Source organism: Emydura macquarii, unplaced genomic scaffold, assembly GCF_026122565.2.
Source record: "Emydura macquarii macquarii isolate MOO-44397 ecotype Brisbane River unplaced genomic scaffold, CSIRO-AGI_Emac_v2 contig_2531, whole genome shotgun sequence".
In the NCBI taxonomy this organism is placed as follows: Eukaryota; Metazoa; Chordata; order Testudines; family Chelidae; genus Emydura; species Emydura macquarii.
In genome coordinates, this window is record NW_027132668.1 from 2,120,494 (window position 1) to 2,144,385 (window position 23,892).

Genomic DNA, 23,892 nt, shown 5'->3' on the forward strand with positions numbered 1-23,892 from the left:
GCTTTCCTTATTTCCAAGCTAAATAATTGTAATTCACTTCTAATTAGGTTTCTCTTGAAAACTGCAACAGATGCAAGACATAACTACTTCCTAGTTATAACTTGATGTTGTTATGACATATCATGTTATGCATTACTATTACTGATATGCCATAAAAATTGTAAAAATGATCAAAAGTGAAAAGAATATAAAATAAATGTTGAAAGAAAAATTTTGTTTTGAAATAAAGTTTTAAAATTTTCCCAAACAGAGGAGGTTTTTTTGGCATTTCTGTTTCATAGGATATTTAAAGTGTTTTGATTTTGAAATGTCAAATTTTCTTACATAACAGAAATGCTGAATTTTGACCAGTTCTAATGATAAATTAAGCTCTTAAGGCTGCTTAGTTTAGCTGGATTGTACATATTCCCTCTTTTGAGATGTTGTCTGGATTGAGTTAGGCCAAGGCTGTATTTGCAAATATCCACAGATATATACAAATTTCACTAGGGTTCCCCCCCCTCCCCCACCCCCCCAAAATAGAGTATTTTGTTGGGGAAGTGCTGTGCCATGCTGCTCAGTGTGAATTCCAGCAGGCATTGCGAAGTCTCCTGGAACTTTCTGGTTTATAACGGGAATATGTCTGGTGCTACACCCATTAAGAGAGTGCAGTGTTCACTCCCTTCCTTGCACATCTGTCTTGGCCATGTCTTCACCTCCTCTTTGGATTCCTTAATGATATTAATGACACTAATCCTGCACAGTTCTTGTGCGTAGGTGATTGCAAGGACTGAGGCTGACACCACCTTGCATGAGGAGCACAAGAGTTGGTGGCTCCTTGTGCCCTACCAATCTGGGCCTTCATGAGAATACAGAGATATTTTTCATGTTAGGATAAGGCAAGAATTGTTAAACAGATTTTGCTCAAACTTCTGGAACCAATTCACCTTTTAGCAGAGACCAAGCTTGGGAAATATCAGCAAAAAAGGATAATTTTTTCATAAACATAAGAACGGCCATACTAGGTCAGACTAATGGTCCATGTAGACCAGTATTCTGTCTTCCAACCACAGCCAATGCCAGGTGCTTCAGCGGGAATGAACAGAACTGTCAATCATTGCGTGATCCATCCCGCGTTGTCTACTCCCAGCTTCTAACATCGTAATGGTAGTGTCGACATAATCTATCACATTAACTTATGAGGCAAATGCTATAAATAAAGGTGCAGAAATAGCATGTTATACAGTCAGCAGCCCATATGACTTAGTTTATCATCACCCTATACTGTTATCTCTTAATCGATGTGCATCTTTATCTGTACTCCAGCGATAGTACTGCGGATTCAGTACGAGAGCACTCTGCAAAATCAGCTTTTTTTTATTTCTTGATTTAGAAACACAATGGGCCTTCTACACTTGATCCTGCTATCTACTTTCCTCTCCGTTTCCATGACATCAGAATCATGTAAGTCTCATTTCACAAATACATGACTGCCTGTTCTACAGAAATACCTTGAATGTCTCCAGATAATGGACACTTTACTTAAAACCTCTCTGCCTTAGCTCAATTCACTAAACATAGTTTAAAATTAGTCCCAGATGCTATTGTCTAAGGTTATTAAAATACATCAACCATTTCCCATATCTGAGATATTAAACCGAACTTCCTTTGTCCACTTCCGTTAGCTATGCAGGTGGAAGTTAAAGGTGCGTTATGAAAGAATAACGGGCATTCTAGGCCCCAGTTCAACAAAATCACCTAGGCACATGATTAAGTTTCACAGAAGTCAAGCATATGTTTGAAATCTTCACTGACCTGGTGCCCTAGCAAACATTTCATCTCTCATTAAAGGAGGTTTTTAATGTCCATTGCTATGTGAGATATTGGCCAAGTGCAAATATGACTACCAAGCTTTCCTAGGCATGTCCTGCCACCCTTATTTATGGTAGTCTTCCCATATGCTTCACTATGACCATGTAGTAAGGGCTGTTGGATTGTCCCTACAGCCACTATCCACCAGTAATACCAATATTTAGACCTTACATATCTCTCTTATTTAACTCACTGAATTGCATGTTACTTTGGGCAGCGTGAAGATGAAAGAAGCTATATAAAAGACATTTCTGATTATAGTTTTCCATATTTGCAGGTTTACATATCAATCCCAATTTACAAGTGAATTCAGTTTATTTAGAAGCTAAATTCTGCTTAAAGCTGCACCAAGATAAGCTGCATTGACTTCAATGGGTTTAGGTCAGGTCCCTGGTCTCCTTTATCACTAGGCTTGTCAGAATTTGATATTTTATTTTGTAATTTTGACAGATATATTAATATTTATTTTAAGCATTTTTTTCAATCTTTATCAATTTAAAATTTTACAGTTCTAGGAAATTATGTGAGGGTCACACAATAACAGTCGATGTTGAGCTCAAAAAGTTAAAGCTTTATAACTATTCAAATACAAATTGTCAACATCACATGTCAAAATATACAAAGTAAATATCTTGAAACTTTCAAGCAGTATTCTTTTTACTTTGTAAATTACAGTTATTGTCAATGGGAATATTTTTTGCTGGTTTGCATGTGTACGGTGAGATCAACATTTACCAATAATTACCGATACAAATCTAATCCTTCCAAACCTATTTATAAGCTTTCTCCTCTTTCTTTGTCTTTTTAAAAACTTCCATTTTAAATGTGTTCCTCTTTAGGCCAGGTGATACTGTCACTTCCTGGTACTCCTGACACTTACCACTCTCTTAAGTGGCTTTTGGGAAGGCAGCATTTCTAGCCTGACAAAAAACATCTTTTCTGCCAGAGGGATTTTCTCCATAGTTCCATCTTTTCATCTGGCTACTTCTTCTCTTTCTTGGCTCCTCTCTTGTTTTCCCTCTCCTCTGTCAGCTTGTGTAACCTCCAACCCCACTAATTTTCTCTCATCTCTCTTTTCCCCAATGTGTATGTAATTTTTGGACATGAGTGTCTGTCTTAGAGCAGTCATTTCAGCATTTGAGTGCTCATACAGACATCCAAATAATCAATTGGCAGTATCTATATGCCAATATAGGTACATAGGACTGGAAGAGACTTTCTGGGCCATGAATCATAGAATCATAGAGTTGGAAAGGACCTCAGGAGGTTATCTAATCCAACCCCCTGCTCAAAGCAGGACCAACCTCAGCTAAATAATCCCACCGAGGGTTTTGTCAAGCTGCAGCTTAAAAGCTCTAAAGATGGAGATTCCATCACCTCCCTAGGTAACCCATTCCAGTGCTTTACCACCCTCCTAGTGAAAAACATTTTCCTAATGTCCAACCTAGATCTCCCCCACTGCAATTTGAGACCATTGCTCCTTGTTCTGTCATCTGCCACCACTGAGAACAGCCTAGCTCCATCCTCCCTGGAACTCCCTTTCAGGTAGTTAAAGGCTGCTATCAAATCTCCCCTCATTCTTCTCTTCTGCAGACTAAATAAGCCTAGTTCCCTCAGCCTCTCCTCATAAGTCTTGTGCTCCAGCCCCCTAATCATTTTTGTTGCCCTCCGCTGTACTCTCTCCAACTTGTCCACATCCTTGTTGTAGTGGGGGACCCAAAACTAGACACAATACTCCAAATGCGGCCTCACCAATGCCGAATAGAGGAGAATAATCACTTCCCGTGATCTGCTGGCAACGCTCCTACTAATGCAGCCCAATATGCTATTAGCCTTCTTGGCAACCAAGGCACACTGCTGACTCATATCCAGCTTCTTATCCGCTGTAACCCCCAGGTCCTTTCTGCAGAACTGCTGCCTAGCTCATCAGACTCTGCACTTTGTCCTTGTTGAACCTCCTCAGATTTCTTTTGGCCATATCCTCCAGTTTGTTTAGGTCCTTCTGTATCCTATCCCTATCTTCCAGGGTATTTACCACTTCCCCTAACTTAGTGTCATCTGCAAACTTGCTGAGGGTGCAATCTACCCCATCCTCTAGATCATTAATGAAGATGTTGAACAAAACCGGCCCCAGGACCGACCCCTGGGGCACTCCGCTTGTGACCGGCTGCCAGCTAGACATGGAGCCATTGATCACTACTCATTGAGTCCTATGCTCTAGCCAGTTCTCTATCCATTTTATAGTCCATTCATCCAACCCATAATTCTTTAACTTGCTGATAAGAATACTGTGAGAGACGGTAGCAAAAGCTTTGCTAAAGTCAAGGTATATCACGTCCACTGCTTTCCCCACATCCACAGAGCTAGTCACCTCTTCAAAGAAAGCAATCAGGTTGGTCAGCCATGACTTGCCCTTGGTGAATCCATGCTGATTGTTCCTGATCACCTTCCTCTCTTCTAAGTGCCTTAAAATGGATTCCTTGAGGACCTGCTCCATGATTTTTCCAGGGATTGAGGTGAGGCTTACCGGTCTGTAGTTCCCTGGATCTTCTTTTCTCCCTTTTTTGACGATGGGCACTATATTTGCTTTTTTCCAGTCATCAGGGATCTCCCCCAATTGCTACGAGCTCTCAAAGATAATAGCCAATGGCTCTGAAATCACATCAACCAACTCCCTCAGCACCCTCGGGTGCATTGCATCCGGCCCCATGGACTTGTGTATGTCCAATCTTTCTAAATAGTTTTGGACCTGTTCCTTCAGCACTGCGGGATGTTCACCTCCTTCCCATTCTGTGCCGCCCAGTGCAGCAGTCGGGGAGATGACCTTGTCTGTGAAGACAGAGGCGAAAAAGGCATTGAGTACCTCAGCTTTCTCCACCTCCTCTGTCACTAGGTTGCCTCCCCCATTCTGTAAGGGGCCCACACTTTCCCTAATCTTCCTCTTGTTGGTAACATACTTGTAGAAACCCTTCTTGTTCCCATTCACATCCCTTTCTTGCTGCAACTCCAGTTGTGCTTTGGCCTTCCTGATTTCATTCCTGCATGTTTGAGCAGCATTTTTATAATCCTCCCTAGTCATCTGACCAAGCTTCCACTTCTTGGAAGTTTCTTTTTTGTGTTTAAGTTCACCAGAGACTTCTTTGTTAAGCCAAGCTGGACGTCTACCATATGTGCTATTCTTTCTGCACATCAGGATGGTTTGTTCCTGTGCCCTTAATAAGGTTTCTTTAAAATACAGCCAGCTGTACTCCAGTCCTCTGTTATCTTGGGCAACCCTGTCATATAATCCCGTTCATAAATGCATCAAGCTTCATCCTAAATCTAGTTAGGTTGTTTTCCCCAGTACAGCTGTCAGGAGACTCTTCCAGAATATCACTCCTCCTCCTCCTCCTAATTTCCATCCTACATTTATTCACAGACTTGCTGACAGGAGGAAGTTAGGGGGGCAATTGCCCAGGGACCTGGCAATTTAAAAGGGCCCGGCAGATGGGAGGGTAGATACATATCCTCCTCTCCTGCAGATACTGCCTTCCCCTGAAGCCCCTGTTGTTCACACTCTCCACCCCTTCCCTGAGCTGAGCTTATTGATTATGCACCATGCAGGTTCCCATACAGCTGAAGAGGCAGTATCTGATATTCAGCTTTCTGGGTTCATCATTAATCTCCCTGGGACTCCAAGGGATCTGGGAAGCTGAATATCAGATACCACTTCCTCAGTCGCTCAGGAACCAACATGGCACATGATAAATAAATAAAAACTTCCAGCAGAAGCCCATTCGGAATGCAGCCATCCCTTTCTAGGGGGCCCATTGACTATTCTGCCCTAGGGCCTGGAATTGGTATCGGGGCCTGTTAATTCATGACCAGTTTATACCCAAATGTGGAAGTACACACTCAAGTTTGAACACTGGGTACAGTGTCTCTCCTCAGTTTTCCTTCCTCCTGTCTCTTTTTCTCTGTTTGATTTCTTTAACTTTTCATCTTGCCCTACTTCTCCAATTTCTCCTCTACTCCCTTCCACTATTTCCTGCTCTTTTCACCTCTTCACCAGATCCTGGAATTCCCTCTCCAGTCCTTCTGGTTTCCTTTTCTTACTCTCCTACTTTCCAGGAATTTCTAAAGCAATCTGCATTTTTGGCATTTATCCCTGATTGTGTGTGTGTGTACAACCTTCTTTCCTCTTCTGATCCCTGTATACATTTTCCCCAATAGATCCTCCTGCCTATGTAATATTTACAGGCACCTAGTTGATGACAAGGTATCTGTCTGCAAAGAACACTGTCACCACTATATATATAAATAACTATATAAATAACGAGCAACTATGCTGAATTGATTAATAGTCTCATTTATATAGTAATAAACATAATATTCAATTGTGTTTGTAATAAAATTAAATGTTACATATATAGAAAGAAAGAATCTAAAAGACAGAGTTTACCTTTTTTATGAGAGCTGGCTGGAAAACTAGAATTCTGATTTGTGAAAAATGTCACAATTGGTTTCATTCCACACTAGAACAAAACTGAGAAGTTTCAAATTTTTGTGTGGAAAAACAAGACAGGGAGGGAGAGCTCCTCATAGAGATGTTCCAGTTTGTAAAAATAATTAAATATTCCTTGGGCCAAAGAATGAGAGAGTGAATTTAGAACCTGGTGGTTCGGGCACTCATCTGGGATGTGGGAAACCCAGGTTCAAGTCCCTGCTCTGAATCAGGCAAAGCAGAAATTTTAACCTGAAAATCAATCTATTTCCACAACAAGTTTTAATTTCACTGAATTTTCTGATGACAAATTCCCCACCAGCTCTACTTTTGACTGTTTGATTCTGGTATAAATCTGGACATCTCTCTGTCTCACACAGTACTTATTAGTTCTGCATATGACTTATTACATCATTCATGAGAAGGAAAATTTAGAAGAAATTCAAAAAATTTCTTGGAGCTAAATTAACTTCTATGATGATTCCTGAAAGTCTGCTGTTGCCAGTGTTCCATAGTTTAAATATGAGATCAAGAGTCAGTTTCTTTGTGCGTTTGTTACTTCATGGAGCTGCTATCAATTAACAAACACCACAAAGCGGTTCTATTGCCCAATATAATGTGCACTGGTAATTTAAAGTCATACCAAAATCCAACCTAAATTCCTTTCTCTAGCTCACACGAAACGTGTTGCACTCACAAATGCAATCTGAACTTGAAGTGAAGCATTTGTAGAAATGGGTATGCTATATAGCAGTGGTTCTCAACCTTTCCAGACTATTGTACCCCTTTCAGGAGTCTGATTTGTCTTGTGTACTCCAAGTTTCACCTCACTTAAAAACCATTTGCTTACAAAATCAGACATAAAAATACAAAAGTGTCACAGCACACTGTTACTGAAAAATTGCTTACTTTTTCATTTCTACCATATAATTATAAAATAAATTGATTGGAAAATAAATATTGTACTTACATTTCAGTGTATAACATATAGATCAGTATAAACAAGTCATTGTCTATAAAATTTTAGTTTGTACTGACTTCACTGGTGTTTTTTATGTAGCCTATTGTAAAACTAGGCAAAGATCTAGATGAGTTGATGTACCCCTTGGAAGACCTCTGTGTACCCCCCGGGGTACGTGTACCCTGGTTGAGAAATACTGCTATCTACGCATAGGTTTAATGAGAAGAATTTGTCACTTTGGATTTTCACGTATGTACTAAAAGCTTGTCCACATCTGAAAATTGCATCCATTCAACTTAAATTGCTTTAAAAGCTGATTTAGTTAAATGGATGCAACCCCCATTGTGGCTACTCTTATATCACTTTAAACCTGGTTTATATACATTTAGCTTCAACCTGATGCAACTGATATAAGTCTGGTATAAAGTGTTTGAAGATTGCCCACACACAAAGTAGCACCAGTTTAATTTGGTTTAAAATTATACCTTAACCTTTAATTAAACCGGCACAGCTTTGTGTGTAGGCCATATCTTCATACTGTCCTGTTATACATCATATAGTGTCCCATTATAGATCATCATACTGCCCCATGAACAGTGTCTTGAGATATTGTGCATTAGTGATAATACATCAGCACGGCTCCTTCTGAAATTTTATTACATTTTCCTATTAAATATGTAAAATATTGGATACTCACAGGCTGACATTCTGGCCCCATTGAGATCAATGTCAAAATTCGCATTGATTTTGCTGGGGCCAGGATTACACTTATAGGCTTGCCATGTCTTTTCTCTCCAGCCAGCATCAGAATTTTTTTAAATTTTCTTCTTTTGTAGTTCATGCAATGGAAGGCGAGGCTTTGGTTGTAAAGTGTCCCAAAAAATATCGAAATATGACAGTCAAATGGTATCACACACAAACTAACCAGCTCATTCCTGCAGAAGAAGGAGCACGGATACGTTCCTCTGGGCGATTTCTTTGGTTTCTGCCAACATCAAAGGAGGACTCAGGAAACTACACTTGTGTTGTATGCTAGTAAGCAGAACATTGAAAAATGCAAGTTTTAAGGCTATAATAAGCATAGATGGCTGTTTTAATAAGATGGCTAGTTATAATCCCTATCTGTATAATCATACTTATTTCCATGATATGCATCTGAGTCCCTGAAACTTTTATACTCCAATTGCTATTTTTATGTTGGTCATTTTTTCCAAATTTTTTAACTGAAAGTGAAATATAGTATCATCTGCATATTTATAAAGCAAGAATAACATTCAGTAAAAATTGTAAGTTATTTCTAGCTAATCCCTAGAAATATTCCACAATCCTCTGTGACTGATCTGCCTTTTTTTTTCTTTTTTTTTTTTTTTAAAGTTTTAATAATTATACGACACAGTCCAGAGTGAGTGTGGTGGTGTATCCATACAAACAAGGAATTTGTTTCCCAGCTCAGATACGTTACCCAAATGACACCGGAACGTTAATTTCTGGAAGAGTTGTTTGCCCTACGATTGACAATTATGAGAATGCTACTATTGTCAAGTGGTCTAAGGTAAATAAAACCCTAATAGCATCAATGAAAATCAGATCATATGTACAGCCAAATGATTAAAGTGTCTTGTTTTCCAGGACTGCAAACCTCTACAAGAACAGAGTGAAAAATATTTAATGGGAGAGAAGTATCTTTTTATTACACGTCCCCAAAAAACTGACGAAGGATATTATACTTGCCATTTTACCTACACACAGAGTGGAAAGGTATATAATGTATCAGCAACAAGACCTTTTATAGTTAAAGGTAAGATGTTCATATTGCTGTTCAATAAGATAAGGGTCACCACCTGCCTTGCTACAGCAAAGTGAATTTTGTTTGTATAATTAAAGAGAAAAAGGCTCTCCGCTAGTTTGTTGCTTCTTGTTGATGAAGCCTGTGACCAGCTGCTCGCAACTCAATTTAGTGGGTAGAAAAAGCTGAGATACAGAGCAAAGTTGGACTCCATCTCATAATAATCCCTCTGCCTACCAACACTGTCTTGGCCCTGAACTGTACTTTCTGACTACATTAAATATTCCACCACCAGCCTCTGATAACACTGGCTGTTGGATGTGACAATAGATTTGCTGATCTTGGTGCTATTCTGGCTCTGCTTATTTCTGGAGGCATAAACTTGCTTGCTTGGTTGGCTCCCTCAGTGGAGTGCCACATGGTTCCATTTTGTCCCCTTTGCTGTTTGGTGAGGGTCATATGGATATGGTTTATGGTATCATCAATATGCTAATGACATGTAACTCAGTGCCATCTCTTTGTATGGCATATTCTGGATTATTCTCAGTTCTTGGACTGTCCATTTTACTTTGTTTTTTTTGAATGAGAGACAACCCAGACAAGACTGAGGTGATGAATATGAGCAGAGAGAAATGTTTTGAGGAGTTGAGTGGATGTGTGAGTCTTCATTTATTTTGAAAGAGTGGGGGCCACTTGTGAGATGGGTGTGGAATTTGGGGTACACTCTTGATTGCTGTCTTCTCAAGGGGGCCCAGTGTTGTGACCATGATCAAGGGCAGAGATGACTGGACAAAAATTCCATTTTGCAGCAACATTTGAGGTTTTGAAATTGATTTTGTTTTTGATCTTCATTGGAACGTGGTTGGATTTTTTAAAATTTTTTGTTTTGGTCTGCTTCCTCTGAAGCATAAGAGATGGCCACAGCTTATGATGGGACACTGGAGGGAGATGGCCTGTGCTCTAAGGTGGTACCAAGCATTCTCTCATCTCTCGGGTGCTTGGCTGGTGGATCTTGCTCAAATGCTCAAGGTCTAATTGATTGTCATATGTAGGGTCTGAAAATTTTTCCTCTGGTCAGATCTGCAGCACAGGTTGGCAAATTTCTTCTGCAGCACAAGGCCTGGGTCACTTGTTATGATCATCTGGGCATATCTCGCTTAACTAATTCCCTGCCACTGCAGGGGTTTCTGGCACTGGTGCACCTCAGTCCCTCCTCTTTTCTGATTATGATTCACAATTGTTTAGAGAAACAATGTGGGTGAGGTAATATATTTTACTGGACCAACTTCTGTTGGTGAGAGAGACAAGCTTTGGAGCCATACAGAGCTCTTCTTCAGGTCTGGGAAAGGTACTCCCAGCATCAGCAAAATGCCAGGTGGAACAGGTTGTTTAGCATAAATAGTTAGCACCCATTCTAAAGGACAATTCAAAGTACATTCATTACATATCCACAATCATTTAGAGCGTAGCAAGGCACCAGATGGTCCTGGTGCAAGAATAGATTAGGGACTCCTTCCTAATTCTGAAATCTACAATTTTGCTTACTTTTACCCTTTTGGAAAATCAGAACATATCCACCCTATCCATAAATACACAAACACAACATGCAGACTGTGTCTACACACTTTTTGCTGGCTATCTACACACCGCAACGTTCTATTTACACACTTGTACAAAATTCTGACTCTCATTGAAGTGCTAAATTTTATAGCGCAGGAACCCTGCAGAAAGATCTCATGTTGGTAATTCTTGTGTGTGAAGTCACCATAAGATAAAGCACCCATATTTTAAACCAAACATTTTACCAGTAACTAGTATCTACTGGGAGAGCTGTAACAAGAACAATTATGAGACTTCCCACATTAGTAATAAATACACATAAATAAAACGCATTTTTAACAGTAAAAAAAGGTTAATGTTGACCAGGGCCTACTCGCCATCTGCTCTCTGAAGCCCTCCCCCAGCCTTCACCCCCTGGGGAAAGGGAACCTCATCCCCTGCAACCCTTCCCCTCGAGCTTCTTAGCTCAACCACTGTGGGAACCAGCCCCTCCTCCCCCAGTCCACACCCCCATCCCATCCCAGCCTGAGCTGGGCTCCCATAACCCAGTGGACCCTGGCATGACTGCACTCCTTGCCTGGCCCCTAGCAACCTCCAGTCCACTCTCCCATATCTTTCTGGTTGAGCTCCTGGCTGTTGAAGTAGCCACCACCACGGCCTCTGCCTGGGCGGCAGGGCTGATGGGGAACAGGCACTGAGCAACAGGCGTGGACTTGGTGCAACATGAAGCTTCAGCAGCACTTGCGGTGTCCCCAGGAGCAGCTCCAAGCTGCTCAGCATCTGAGCCATGGCTGCAGCTGCCATCTTGCTGGGATGGGGAAGTCCCTGGGGAGGAGGCAGGAATGATTCCCTAGTAGCCTGGTGGCTTACTACTCCTTACAGCCCCAACTGGCTGCTAGCCAGCTGCCTACTCTGCCTATATGTAGACTGTGGCATAACTATAACAGTGCCTAAGATATAGTGGCATCTGCTGGTTGGGCTCCCATAATCCTCTGGGCCCTGGCATGACTGCACCGCTTGCATCATTGTAGCTATACCACTGCTTAAGGGCTTAATGCTTTGGTCTAATTTCAGTTGTTGGGCTTGGTGTAGGAATGGCTGGGTGATGTTGTTGGCCTGTGATATACAGGAGGTCAGAGTAGATGATCTCTGGCCTTAAACTCTTACTCTGTGAAAGCTGGAGGCAGGGGCATGCAGCTGTGCACAGCTTGTGCCTGCACACTGGAAAAGGTAGGCCTATCAATGTGTCAATATCGTTATTACTGGAGATCTAAATTGCCAACTACCCCAAAGGAAAAGTGCCATTCCTGCCAACAGGTCAATAAGAGGGAATCTACCAGGCAGAAGTTATGGGCAATAGTCCCTGGCTCAAATACCTGAGGAAATTCCCCATCCTGTCTTTTAAAAAAGATTTAAATGTTACCAAAAAGCGATATAAATAGCTGAGAAAACATGATGGGGTGTAACTAATTATTCTTCTCCACCAAGTAGCTAAGGCAACAAGCTTAGAAAGATACTCTTTCTTCTTTCCCCTTATTTATGAATATTGATGTAAAAATGCAACAAAAATTAATAAACAACCTTTGCCTGTAATACAAATCTACAGATTTTCCAAAGTATTTTGTCATGAAAGTAACATCAGAAAATTTTAGTAAATATAGGGACCACCGTTCTGAGGTTAGCTTGCCTTTCTGCCTCTGTGGTGCTAAAAGGTTAGCACAGCAAACTATAATCAGAATGTTGTAAGCCAGTCTAATACTTGCTTTCCTTTTGTCTTAATATCAGAAGAAAGCTCTTCACCTATATCTCCCAAAATTCAATATCCAAGTGATGTAATACAAGTAGAGCTCGGTATGTATCGACTTCTTATCTTAATCATTTTTAAATGGCGTTCTGCAATGGGTTGTCTAGCTTGGGATTGATAACAGAATTAGTGATGGAATTCTTATCTTGAGGTCACTAGACTGAATTCATCCCTGTCCATAATGATGGAAAGTTGATTTCCAGTTAGTGGGTTATTTGGGCATTAATTAGCTCTCTTGGTGCCATTCTCAGGAGAGAGGCCAAGGAATGATCATGTAAACTGAGCTCTCCTCTCATAACTAGACACATTGCTTCCTAATGATGGTTTGGGTGCATTGAACAGAGTGTGAGGATAGATTGGACTGCCTTCTGTGCTAAAAGATTTCACTCTCCTAGGCTGTCAATTTAGCACCTTTTGTGCAGAGCAGTGGGTTCTGTCTGGGTTCTCTGCTCAATGTCCCCATCTGGTTCCCTTGTTTTAAACCTATGATCTGCACTCCTATTCCTGCTCCTCCTCACCCCCATTATTTATTCCATCGATTTAGTTGATCCCAGTTCTTGTGGCTGCTTCCTTGATAAAGGGAATGGACCTTTAGTTTTAGGTGGGTTCTGCCCACCTTTCAAAGACATCAAATTGACCTTTTGCAAGCACTGAATTTACTTGAAGAAATAAAATATACTAAACTCTTTGCTGTAATGAATCTATCATTCCCTATTTGCAGGAGTGTTGGAATTCCTCCCTCCCCATTGCAGATAACCAGTTTATACCATGAAGTGTAAGATTTCTTAACCTTTTTTTAGGCCTTGCCTAAACAAACTTGCACACATATGATTAAATCAGTTTTAATTCACATCTTCCATTATTTCGGTGCAAGTCTGTACAACTCTTATATTGGAATTTTTCTTGTGTCAAGGATTATTTACAAAATTCCACTGACTTTTGTTTAGGTTCTCCTGTGAATATGAGCTGTAGAGCTCTTCTGGGGATCGGGAAGCAAAATATAGCCTGTGTTACATGGGATATTAATGAAATCCAAGCTAAGGATCTCAATTCTTCAAGGTTTCGTGAAGACCGTCAATAGTAAGAACAGTACCATGTGAAATAATTTTCATATCTTGCAAACTGTTCCTGTCCGTTAACAACTAACAGTAACAACTCTCTCTGCTAGTTTTATGGGACCTGATCGGGAATATTATGGAGAGGCCACTTTAAATATTGGAGAAGTGAAGGAAGAGGATCTTCTGTCGAATTTCACATGTATAGCACTAAATGAAAAGGGAAATGTAATGCTCAGAGTGACCTTACAGCTCAAAGTCCCTTGTAAGGGTAAGGTGCCTTTCAATTTTCTTTCCTTATATTATTTACCTACAGTTTAAAGTGTCAGAAACAGGTGGCTGTTTGTTTCAGTTGGCAAAAGTAAAATAAAAAAATGTACAATCCCTCCCACTGCCACCTCACATCGTCAAACTATATAACACAGATAATATAATACATACCATGCATATGTGTATATATATAAGCGCTATAGAATCATAAAAGATAGAGTTGGAAGGGACCTCAGGAGGTCATCTAGTCCAACCCCCTGCTCAAAGCAGGACCAACACCAACTAAACCATCCCAGCCAGGGCTTTGTCAAGCCATACCTTAAAAACCTCTAAGGATGGAAACTCCACCACTTCCCTATGTAACCTATTCCAGTGCTTCACCACCCACCCTCCTAGGGAAAGGTTTTTCCTAATATCCAACCTAGACCTCCCCCACTGCAACTTGAGATCATTGCTCCTAGTTCTGTTATCTACTAACACTGAGAACAGCCTAGCTCCATCCTCCCTGGAACTCCCTTTCAGATAGTTTTAAAGGCTGCTATCAAATCCCCCCTCGTTCTTCTCTTCTGCAGACTAAACAAGCCTAGTTCCTTCAGCCTCTCCTCATAAGTCTTGTGCTCCAGCCCTCTAATCATTTTTGTTTCCCTCCACTGGACTATCTCCAACTTGTCCACATCCTTCTGTAGTGGGGGGCCCAAAACTGGACACAATACTCCAAATGAGGCCTCACCAGTGCTGAATAGAGGAGAATAATTACTTCCCTCGATCTGCTGGCAATGTTCCTACTAATGCAGCCCGATCTGCCATTAACTTTCTTGGCAACCAGGGCACACTGCTGACTCATATCCAGCTTCTTATCCACTGTAACCCCCCGGTCCTTTTCTGCAGAACTGCTGCCTAGCCAGTTGGTCCCAGTCTGTAGCAGTGCACTGGATTCTTTCATCCTAAGTGCAGGACTCTAATTGTAAGATATGTAGATACACACTATAATATAGAGAGTCTTGTTGGTGTATTTGTAGAAGTCTGTCCTTGAAGCTTCAGGGTAAAATCCTGGCAAAATTCCCCATTGACTTTGCTAGGGTCAGGATTTCACCCCCAGAGTCTAGTGCTTGGAGGGCTAGAGTCTGCTCAGTGTGTGTGTGGAGAGTTCCTTGTCCAGTGTAAATGAATAATTAAGAGTGAGAAGTAGAATGACACGTAGGGGATCCAATCCTGGATTCATGAGAATGTTGCTGCCCAGTGACTCTTTCTTTGTAGCAAGATTAACCTTCATTAAATCTATGCACAGCATCCACTTGCACATGTGTTGAAGCACAAGCAGCCCCGTGCAGCCTCCGTGCACTGCAGAAGGACCCCCAGGATCAAGATCTGAGTCACAGATCAGCGTGATCTGATTAGGTTCTCAGTTTCTGTTATCAGCAATGTTAAGATACTATTAAAACAACATAGTTTTATCTCTTTTTGAATAGCAAACTATTGCTGCTAGTGCAGAACAAAGTCAGGAAACACAAAATCTTAAAGATCTTGGAAAAAAAAAGTTGAAGGTTGAGCTGCCAGTTCTTATAGCGTCAAAGGATTGCCATTCTATTCTATCCTAACCTATTCTATTCTATTCAGGTCCTTATGTCACCCTTACCACCATAGTAACTGAACACTTTCCAGTAGTGCATTAAGTGACATGACTAGCATCCTCTTTCCAAGGGAGAACTGTATGTGCAGTGGTTTGTTTTGGTAGGGTGTTGGGTTTTTTTTTTTCATGTATATGCTGCTATATGTGTATGTTAGAGAAGTGAGGTTGAAGGAGCGCCCCATGCACTTAGCTCCCGGGGGGGGTTGTTCCACAGTCTCAGATCAGCCCCGAAGAAAGTTCTGTCTCTTCCACAGAGGAGCTTGACTTTTATCATAGAAAGTTCCACTGTGCCTGAGGAGCAGAGCTATTAATTATGGTCTTCATTCCAGAGCTTTGGGTGATCTTTTAGGCTACATCTACACTACACACCACTGGTGGCTGCAGGTAGAGTATGTGCAGCTACTCACCACGATGAAAAGCACACCCATGTAGCTACAGGTGTCAGTCAAAGATTCTTGTAGAGGGGAGGCAGCGGCAAAAGTCTTCAGCAGCTCCACACTCCCTTTCGCTGCGGTGAGGCACCTCCCCCCACCACAGCCTTTCCCTGCTGCCAGAGTTTTTCCCTGTGGCAGGGCAAGGGTTCAAGCAACAGGGTGCTGGCAGAGTCTTTCCCTGCTACCTAGAGGCTTTCCATGTGGCACGGAGCTGCTGGACCCTTTCCCCATTGCTGGAGTACTTTCCTGTGTTGGAGAAGGGCTCCAGCAGTGGGCACTACACTGCTAAAAATAGCAGTGTAGACGGGTAGGCATGGTTTGAGCAAGTAGAGAGCTGTGTAGGGTATGTACTCAGGTACATACCCACAGCCTTCAGGTCGGTCTTTATTCACCTAAGCTGTGCCTCATCATCTACACTGCTATTTATACCTTAGGAGGACTATGTATGTATGTACACTACATGCTGCTGAAAGAAGGGGGCAGTGTAGACACACCCTCAGGTATGCTAAGCACATGTCATTGAGTCCTTGAAGATAAGGCCTTGGTCTTGACTTGATAGTCTATGAGAAGCCAGCATAAAGGACAGGTTTGATGTTCTTACAGCAACCCATGTTGCTGAGGAGATGTGCTTCAGTGTCACTGGCGTTTCCAAAAGACTGATGGCTTCATGCTCAGGTATACTGCATTGCTGTAGTCCAGACGGAAGGTGATGAAGGCTTGTATAATTGAGGCCAGGTCATCGTCCACCAGGATGGGATGGAATCTCCTCGCCATCCAGAGATGGAAGATGCTGTGTGTGAGCTTAGCTCAGTGAGGATCCCAGGAGCACTTCTAAGCTATGGTCTGAATTGACCTATTGTGGGTGTGTCCCTTCAATCAAAGGAAAGTAAGCCCAGTGGTGCAGTCCTGCAGTACTGTTGCTAGCCATAGATATAGTAATATGCATCTCTTGTTGTGTTCATATGCAACTGGATGAAGAAAATGATGATTTAAACGATGCGTATCTGACTTTCAGTGTAAGAATAATTTTTCTCTCTCTGAATTCTGGGAAATGTAATCATTAAGTATCCAGTCCTTGCTGAAGACAAATCCTATTTTGTTTTTATCCATAGGTCTTCAATAATAATTCATGAAAGGCTCTTGAATGTGACCACTATGTTGCTGCCTGGTGTGTGTGATGTCTGTCCCCCTTCTGTCTATTGCTGCTATCGCCAAGATCCCTGCTTCTGTCATTCTTGGCTGATGGTACCACACCCAGGAGTGCTTATTCTGTACTGTAGCTGCCTCCCCTCCTTCCTAATGTGGCTCAACAATATGGATGGTGAAATAACAGTAGCTGGCATTTAAGTCTAATCATTGATACAGTAGGGATTTCTTATATCTGTTGTCCGATTAATTATAAATGTGCAATAAAAATAATTTAAAATGCCTCCCTTATTGTTTTTTCTGAACCAAGCAGATTTTTAAATCAATTCAAATACCATGCCCCTTCACCATTTATTCCCATCATCCCCAAGACTGCCCACGCCTTCCAGTGGCCTCTGCTACCCAACTAGTGGTGCCTCTTTCCACTCATGCACACAAGTCCCCTTCTGCCAGTGATTTGCCTCCAATATGTTCACAAGGAACTCCCATTATTGTTGTTTATATCACAGTAGTGCTGAGAGCTCCATGCAGGATTTAGAGCCTCATTGTGCTAGGTGCTGTACAAACACATAGTCAGAGACAGTCCATGCCTCAGAAGAACTTACCGTCTAAGTAGACAAGATGGAAAGAAGTGTTATTTTACAAAAAGAGAACTGAGGGATTACGTGACGGGCCCAAAGACGCACAGAAAGTCTGCAGCAGAGCCAGGAATTGAGCCCCAATCTCCTGGGTCCCAGTCAATTGCCTAACTACAAGACCAGCCTTAAACACAATGTCCCCCTTAAATCTGTAATATCATATTGAAAGGTGACAAAGGGGTGAGGATTGTGCTCAAACAGGAGTGGGGAGAGACTGGGAAATCTATTCATTCCCTCCTGCCTCCTGTCCCATGGGTAAAACAGAAGTGCTTTTTTCGTTATCACTACCATGGAAGGAGGTGACACTTCTTGGCAAACATTCTTAGATTAAGTTCATTTCAGTGGAAATGTTTGCACTTTCTCCCCTAGGAATATACTCAGTGTACGCACATTTGAAGTGTATGTGAAGATCCTGTAGGAAGGCCTGAGGTGTGCGTCCCAAGGATTTTTCTTTAGTAGTCTGTTTAATAATAGGCATGGTGCAACCCAAAAGAAACAAATTAGCTCTTCAGAAACGTCTTATGTCACCTTGCATACTGCTGGTGCTATACACATAACATGTATAGCAAAGTATTACAAATATCATAAAATCGTGTAAAAGAGACAAGGTAGGTTAGGTAATATCTTTTACTAGACCATCTTCTGTTGATGAGAGAGACGAATTTTCCAGCTTTGCACAGAAGTTGGTTGCGTAAAATATATGTCCTACCCACCTTGTCTTTCATATCCTGGGACCGACACGGCTACAACAACACTGTATACAGAAAATCATGTAGTCAGCTCTTTCTGGGATGATTTAGCAGCATCCAGAAGGGGCTGAACTCCTTCAGAAGCAGGAATATCACCCAGGCCATCCCACCACTTTAGTACCAGAATTTTAATGAGGGGGTCCTGGGAAATTCAAGGGCCCCTTCCACCACCACCACCTCTGCCTCCTACCATCCCTCTCTGTCTCCACCACCATCTGCCTCTACCTATGTGGCGTGGCTCTTCCAGCGTACACTGTATTCTTCCACCACTACTACTCTTCTGGATGACTCTGCCTTCCATGCTAGTTTCCCCTTCTCTAACCCACCCCATGCACAGTTTTTTCTGCCATGTGAATATTGCTCCCTTCCTCCACCCGTCTCTCTCCTACTTCCCTCTCTCTAAAAACACAGGACTCTTTTCTCATACAATCCACAGGCCCAAACCCTCCTAATACAAACACCAAGTCTCATCCCATACTCCACATTCACAGTTTGTCCCTGATATCATCTGATTCCTCCTCTCCCAAGCCTAGTTCATGGAAAAGATGCTCCTGATGTCTCCTGAACCCTTTTCATAGGAATGACAGGCTGCTCCACTGCCTCCAGATCCTTCCATCTTCCTCTCCTTTGTCCCAGAGATGGCGAGCACCACATCCTCAGTATTCTCTCAGTATCTGACTGCCAGATGCTGGGACTGGGCGACAGGGGATAGATCACTTGATGATTGCCCTGTTCTGTTCAGTCTGTTTGAAGTATCTGGCACTGGCCACTGTCGGAAGACAGGATATGGGGCTAGATGGAGCTTGACCTAGGATGGCCGTTCTTATGTTCTCTCCATTCACAGACAGGACATTTCCGATGTCCTCTAAGGTGAATTCACAGACAGGTTTTGTCTGGTCTATATGTCTGTTTATGGAGTGTTGGCTTCTGAGCACCTACAATGGCAGGTTACTCCTCACATCTCTTAATTCACTTTTTCTGCTCCTTTCCCACAGTCAGGCCATTCTCAGTCTCTCTTCCTGTTCACTGAATGAATGCCTGAACACCTCTTAATTCTTTCCCTCTCTCTTCACAGACAGGCTGCCTCTGGCATCTTTATGTCCCTCACCCCAATTCAGAGCTGTTCCACTACTGACACTTCTTGCTCTGCCTTCACAGACAGCCCCCACTGATACCTTCCATTTCTCCCTTCTTCTTGATCTTCTCATCCACATTCACAGGCAGGCCCATAATGTGGGGGGGAAATCTTGTCCTTGGTGCACTCTCCGCTGTAGAAAATATTCACTTCTCCAGACACCAAAATCATTCTGAGTGGAGGTTGGCTTACATCCAGAACATCAGATTCATCTTCTCTCAAACTTTAGGGAAAGTTCTCTGGAAGATGGATTTGAGTGAATTGCTTAGCTGGATCCAAACTTTGCTACTTGGATCTCTCGCTAATTTTAAGGCAAAAGCAGCCATAAAATATCTTAATTCTTTTGGCTGGTTTCCATCACGCTATCCCTCTTCAGTCTCCTTTTGTGTCTTCTTATCAACTCTTGTCTCTTTGTGTTATTTTATAACGAGCCAGAAATTTCATGTTCCCCATTGCTTTTGTTGTTACTTGAAACAAAACAAAACCATGAATATGCTGTTTGTAACAGGATGAAGTAAAGTAATAATTCAGTAACCAGAAACATCTAAGTCACATTGTACAAGGCCTACACAAGTATCCTGCCCAGAAATGGCATAGAACTCAGTTTAGCTCTTCCAGAGGGAAGAGGAGCTGAGTCAGCCCTGCTGAGAATTGAACCCAGAGTTCCAGGAAGCCCAGTTCCTGTCTGATACTTATATACTTTATAAACACGGAAAATTTATGACCTTTTTTAGAGTCTTGGTGTATCTAGCACAAATAAAGATGTCAACAGCTCCTTATAAGATTCCTGTATTCGCTGAACTGGGATGCCAGGACTCCTTTTTTTTTTTTTTTTTTAAATTAGCTGTCTTTTAGACATTTAGACCTCAGGGCAGAACAGTCATTATATATGTATATAATATTGTTTATGTGATATCCTTATGTAATATTATATTAAATATATTTATAAGTGCCTTCATGGGGAGAAAATACACGATACTAGGGGGTTCTTTAATCTATCAGAGAAAGGCATGACAAGAACTAGTGACTGGCAGTTAGACAGACAAATTCAAATCGGAAATTAGCAGACATTTTAAAGATTCAGGGTGATTAATCGCTGGAACAAACTACCTGGGGGAGTGGTGGATGCTCCATCTCCTGATATCTTAAATCAAGACTGGATGTATTGCTGGAAGATCTGCATTAGCCAAACAAATTATGCTTCAGTCAAACACAAATTATTGGGCTGAATACAAGCGTAACTGTGAAATGCAGGAGATGAGACTCGATCTAATGGTCATGTCTGGCTTTAAACTCTGTGAATATAAGAATTTACATCCTGGGCAGAGTTAAGCAAATAAATAATAAAAATAAGGAGTGATTAATTAAAAGCTTTGTCCCTCGGCTGAGCCCTGGAAGACAGTGAGAGTCATTCCCCAATATTGTTGCTGTGTATTGACTGATGAGAAAGAGTGTTGTCATTGGAGGCCTGATTGCTTCATGGCCCTTTTACCCAGTAGGAATTCTGAAAACAAAATCAAGAGTATAAACTCCATGTCAGATTTATCTAACTCCCAGCACTATAGGGACAAGGGATGGCCTACTTCAGCTCCTTTATTTTTCTGGCTTTGAATGGAATTTCTCAGTGGCGCATGCTTTTAGGTTGCCTCCCTGCTCTAAATGGCCACTTAGTGCATTGTCTCTCTCTGGCGCAGATTCTTCTGAAGAAACCGTGAAACTGTAAATCGGACTAAAACAAGCTCTTCCATTTCAAATGTTTCTTTTTCTTTTTATTAACTTTGGACCCAATCCAGATCCAAAGGCCTAGCAAATCTGCCCCAGGCTGTGGAACTGCTCCATGGAGGCTATGTCAGCCTAATCGCTGTATCAGTCTATGCCAGATAGTTATTCTTCTGATCCCTCCAAATCCCTGGATGGTAGATAGGATGGGAAGAGCCTACCTTTATCTTGCTCCTACCTCTCACCCCCACCCACTGCCACAGAGCCAGGGCTCCATGACATACAGATGATGTGCGTCCAGTTATGCTTCATGAAGCAACTGGCTAGATTTGCTCCCCAAGCACACGCTATAAATAGGAAATGACACTGTTTCTTCCATCATTTTAAAAAATGTACATTAGTCTGTGAGGTAAAAGTGAATATCGAAGCGCCACTCCTCCAAAAGGCACCAGGTAGATGGAGCCCTGTGCCTTCTCGGAGCCCCACTGACTGCAGTGGGCTCTGCCTGTGCAAAGCTTCTTGAAGGATCAGGTCCTTGGTGCTGGCTAGAACCAACATGGTCAATTTGCTGCACGAAGACGATGTTAGATTTAAGAACAAACAAAACTTTACAGTGATATAAATTAACCAGAGACTGTTTATGTCATAATGAAAAATGGTGGATCATACATCACATTGAAACTATTTTAAAAATATTTAGAATTGGAACATGGCTTAACAAGTTCTGTCTATTTTATTATTGTTATTTTGGCAGAATTATATCTGTGCTGGAAACTTGTATACAAAGAGCCAAATCCTCAAACTTTACTGAGCTAGCACTCCTTTAGTGCAGTCACAATGCTGCCAAAGTAAGATTGGCATGACTTTGGTCCTAAATTACGACCCAACGTCCTTTGAGAAGGTTAATCTGTTTTACTTAAATGTGTCTTAGCTATAGCTTAACACATAACACAAGAGTATAGGCGCAGGAAAGAGAAAACAAGAAAATAGTTTTTGTTAATAGAATTTAAACATATAATTGTTTTGTTTTTGTTTTTTGGTTTGTGAGTGAACTTGATTTTCATGAAAGAGAGTTCACATGCTAAGGTGTAAAATGACAAAAAACTGGATACCTTTAAAATCTTGACGTTTACCACTCACAGTGGTTAAATGTATTGTGGTATTTACAGTACTCCCTCTCTAAGTAATAGTACTATTTTACATACCCATGGTAACATACAGTTAAATACAGCAATGCCATAAACATTTAACAGTGACCATAATAAATAATGAATAAGATGGAATTTATTTGTTAAAAACATCAAATTCTTGTTAGGAATGTGATGCAGGGTCACTAATTATATATCCACACAGAGGGTCAAGACAAAACCAGTTTTTCTTTTGCTAGGTGCCCAGATACTATGGTGATGTGCATAATATAAACACTAAAGCTGGTCAGAAATTTTCTGATGGCATGCTTTTAACCAAAAATGAAATGTTCTGCAGGAATGTGTTGATTTTTAGCAACTCTTTTTGACAGAAATCTTGCAGGTTGCTGACTGAAAACCTGCCTGGTTTCCTACCTACTAACCTGCCCCATTCCTCAGCAGCCTGCCTGGTGGGCTACCAGGGAGCTGGGGCTCCCTGAGTCCTCAGCAGCCTGGGACCTCAAGCTTCCCTGTCTGTCAGTAGCCAGCTTGGTGGACTACTGTGACGCTGCTACTTACAGGTCTCCCAGGCTCCAGATTCCTTCATAGTCCTCCAGGCAGTCTGCTGAAGTGTTTGAAAGTCCTGGGAGATTCAGCTTCTTAGCTTCCCAGCTCCTCAGCAGCTCACCTAGCGTGTTGCAGTGGAGCTGGGGCTTCCAGGACTTATAGGATTCTGCAGAGCCTGGGAGTTTTGGAAACACCCAAACATTCCCACTGCAGGAACATTTTGATGTTTCTGAAATGAAATATTGTGGAATTTTACTTCCATGAAAACGTCTGATGTTTTGGCTTTTTGTCCCAATTTGAGATGAAAAATTATCCAAAGCCACAAAAACTTTCATGGAATTAAAATTTAATTTCCCACCCTGCCCTAATAAATATCTAGAAGGATGGATGGATCTGTTAGAGAGATTAGGGCTTTAAATACAGATGAAGCTTAAATCAGTTACATTGTTTTGTATGAAAAAGAGGCTAAATGTGAAGTTACAAGGTTGAATCCATAACCTTAACGAAATCTGTAGCAATTACTTTGCAGTGTGCCTACTAGCATCTTTCATTTTAAGTATCTTTTCAAGGTACAACTTTCAATAAATAAATATTGAAACAAGGGCCATAGTACCAAAAGTGTTCTATGACAATTAAGAAAAACAAATTATTTGATACTTAATTGTGCATACGCCTAAAAAAAAAAAAAAAAAAAAACCCCACAAAAAAGCCCCCAAGTTCCCCCAGGCACCTGGGGGTATGAATTAAACATTGGGTGGGTGGGGAGGAAAAGGATGTAAGAGTAAATAGTTCAATAGTTAGATGTATTAGAAGTGCGGTTGTGCTAGTTTTAGTAATTCTGTGTTAGTAAATTTAAATAACCCATGATTGAAATCAAGTTAAACTTGACAAAAATTCATGTTGGTGAATTCTGACTACAGTTGTTATTTGTAGGGGGGGGAGATTTTCTAAAAAGAGGCTTTTGTGCTTCCAAATAT

General features: G+C 41.4%; 1 protein-coding gene across 1 annotated transcript in view; it reads left to right on the forward strand.

Annotated features, from left to right (window-relative positions):
- The window catches only part of IL1RL1 (interleukin 1 receptor like 1), a 38,654-nt gene that overhangs the window by 8,150 nt on the left and 6,612 nt on the right, over window positions 1–23,892 (forward strand). The window contains exons 2-8 of the mRNA XM_067563524.1: window positions 1,373–1,443; window positions 8,132–8,330; window positions 8,670–8,847; window positions 8,925–9,093; window positions 12,427–12,492; window positions 13,393–13,525; window positions 13,614–13,771. Coding sequence (XP_067419625.1) covers window positions 1,380–1,443; window positions 8,132–8,330; window positions 8,670–8,847; window positions 8,925–9,093; window positions 12,427–12,492; window positions 13,393–13,525; window positions 13,614–13,771 — 967 coding nt within the window. The 5' untranslated portion in view covers window positions 1,373–1,379. The remainder of the gene's footprint in view (window positions 1–1,372; window positions 1,444–8,131; window positions 8,331–8,669; window positions 8,848–8,924; window positions 9,094–12,426; window positions 12,493–13,392; window positions 13,526–13,613; window positions 13,772–23,892) is intronic.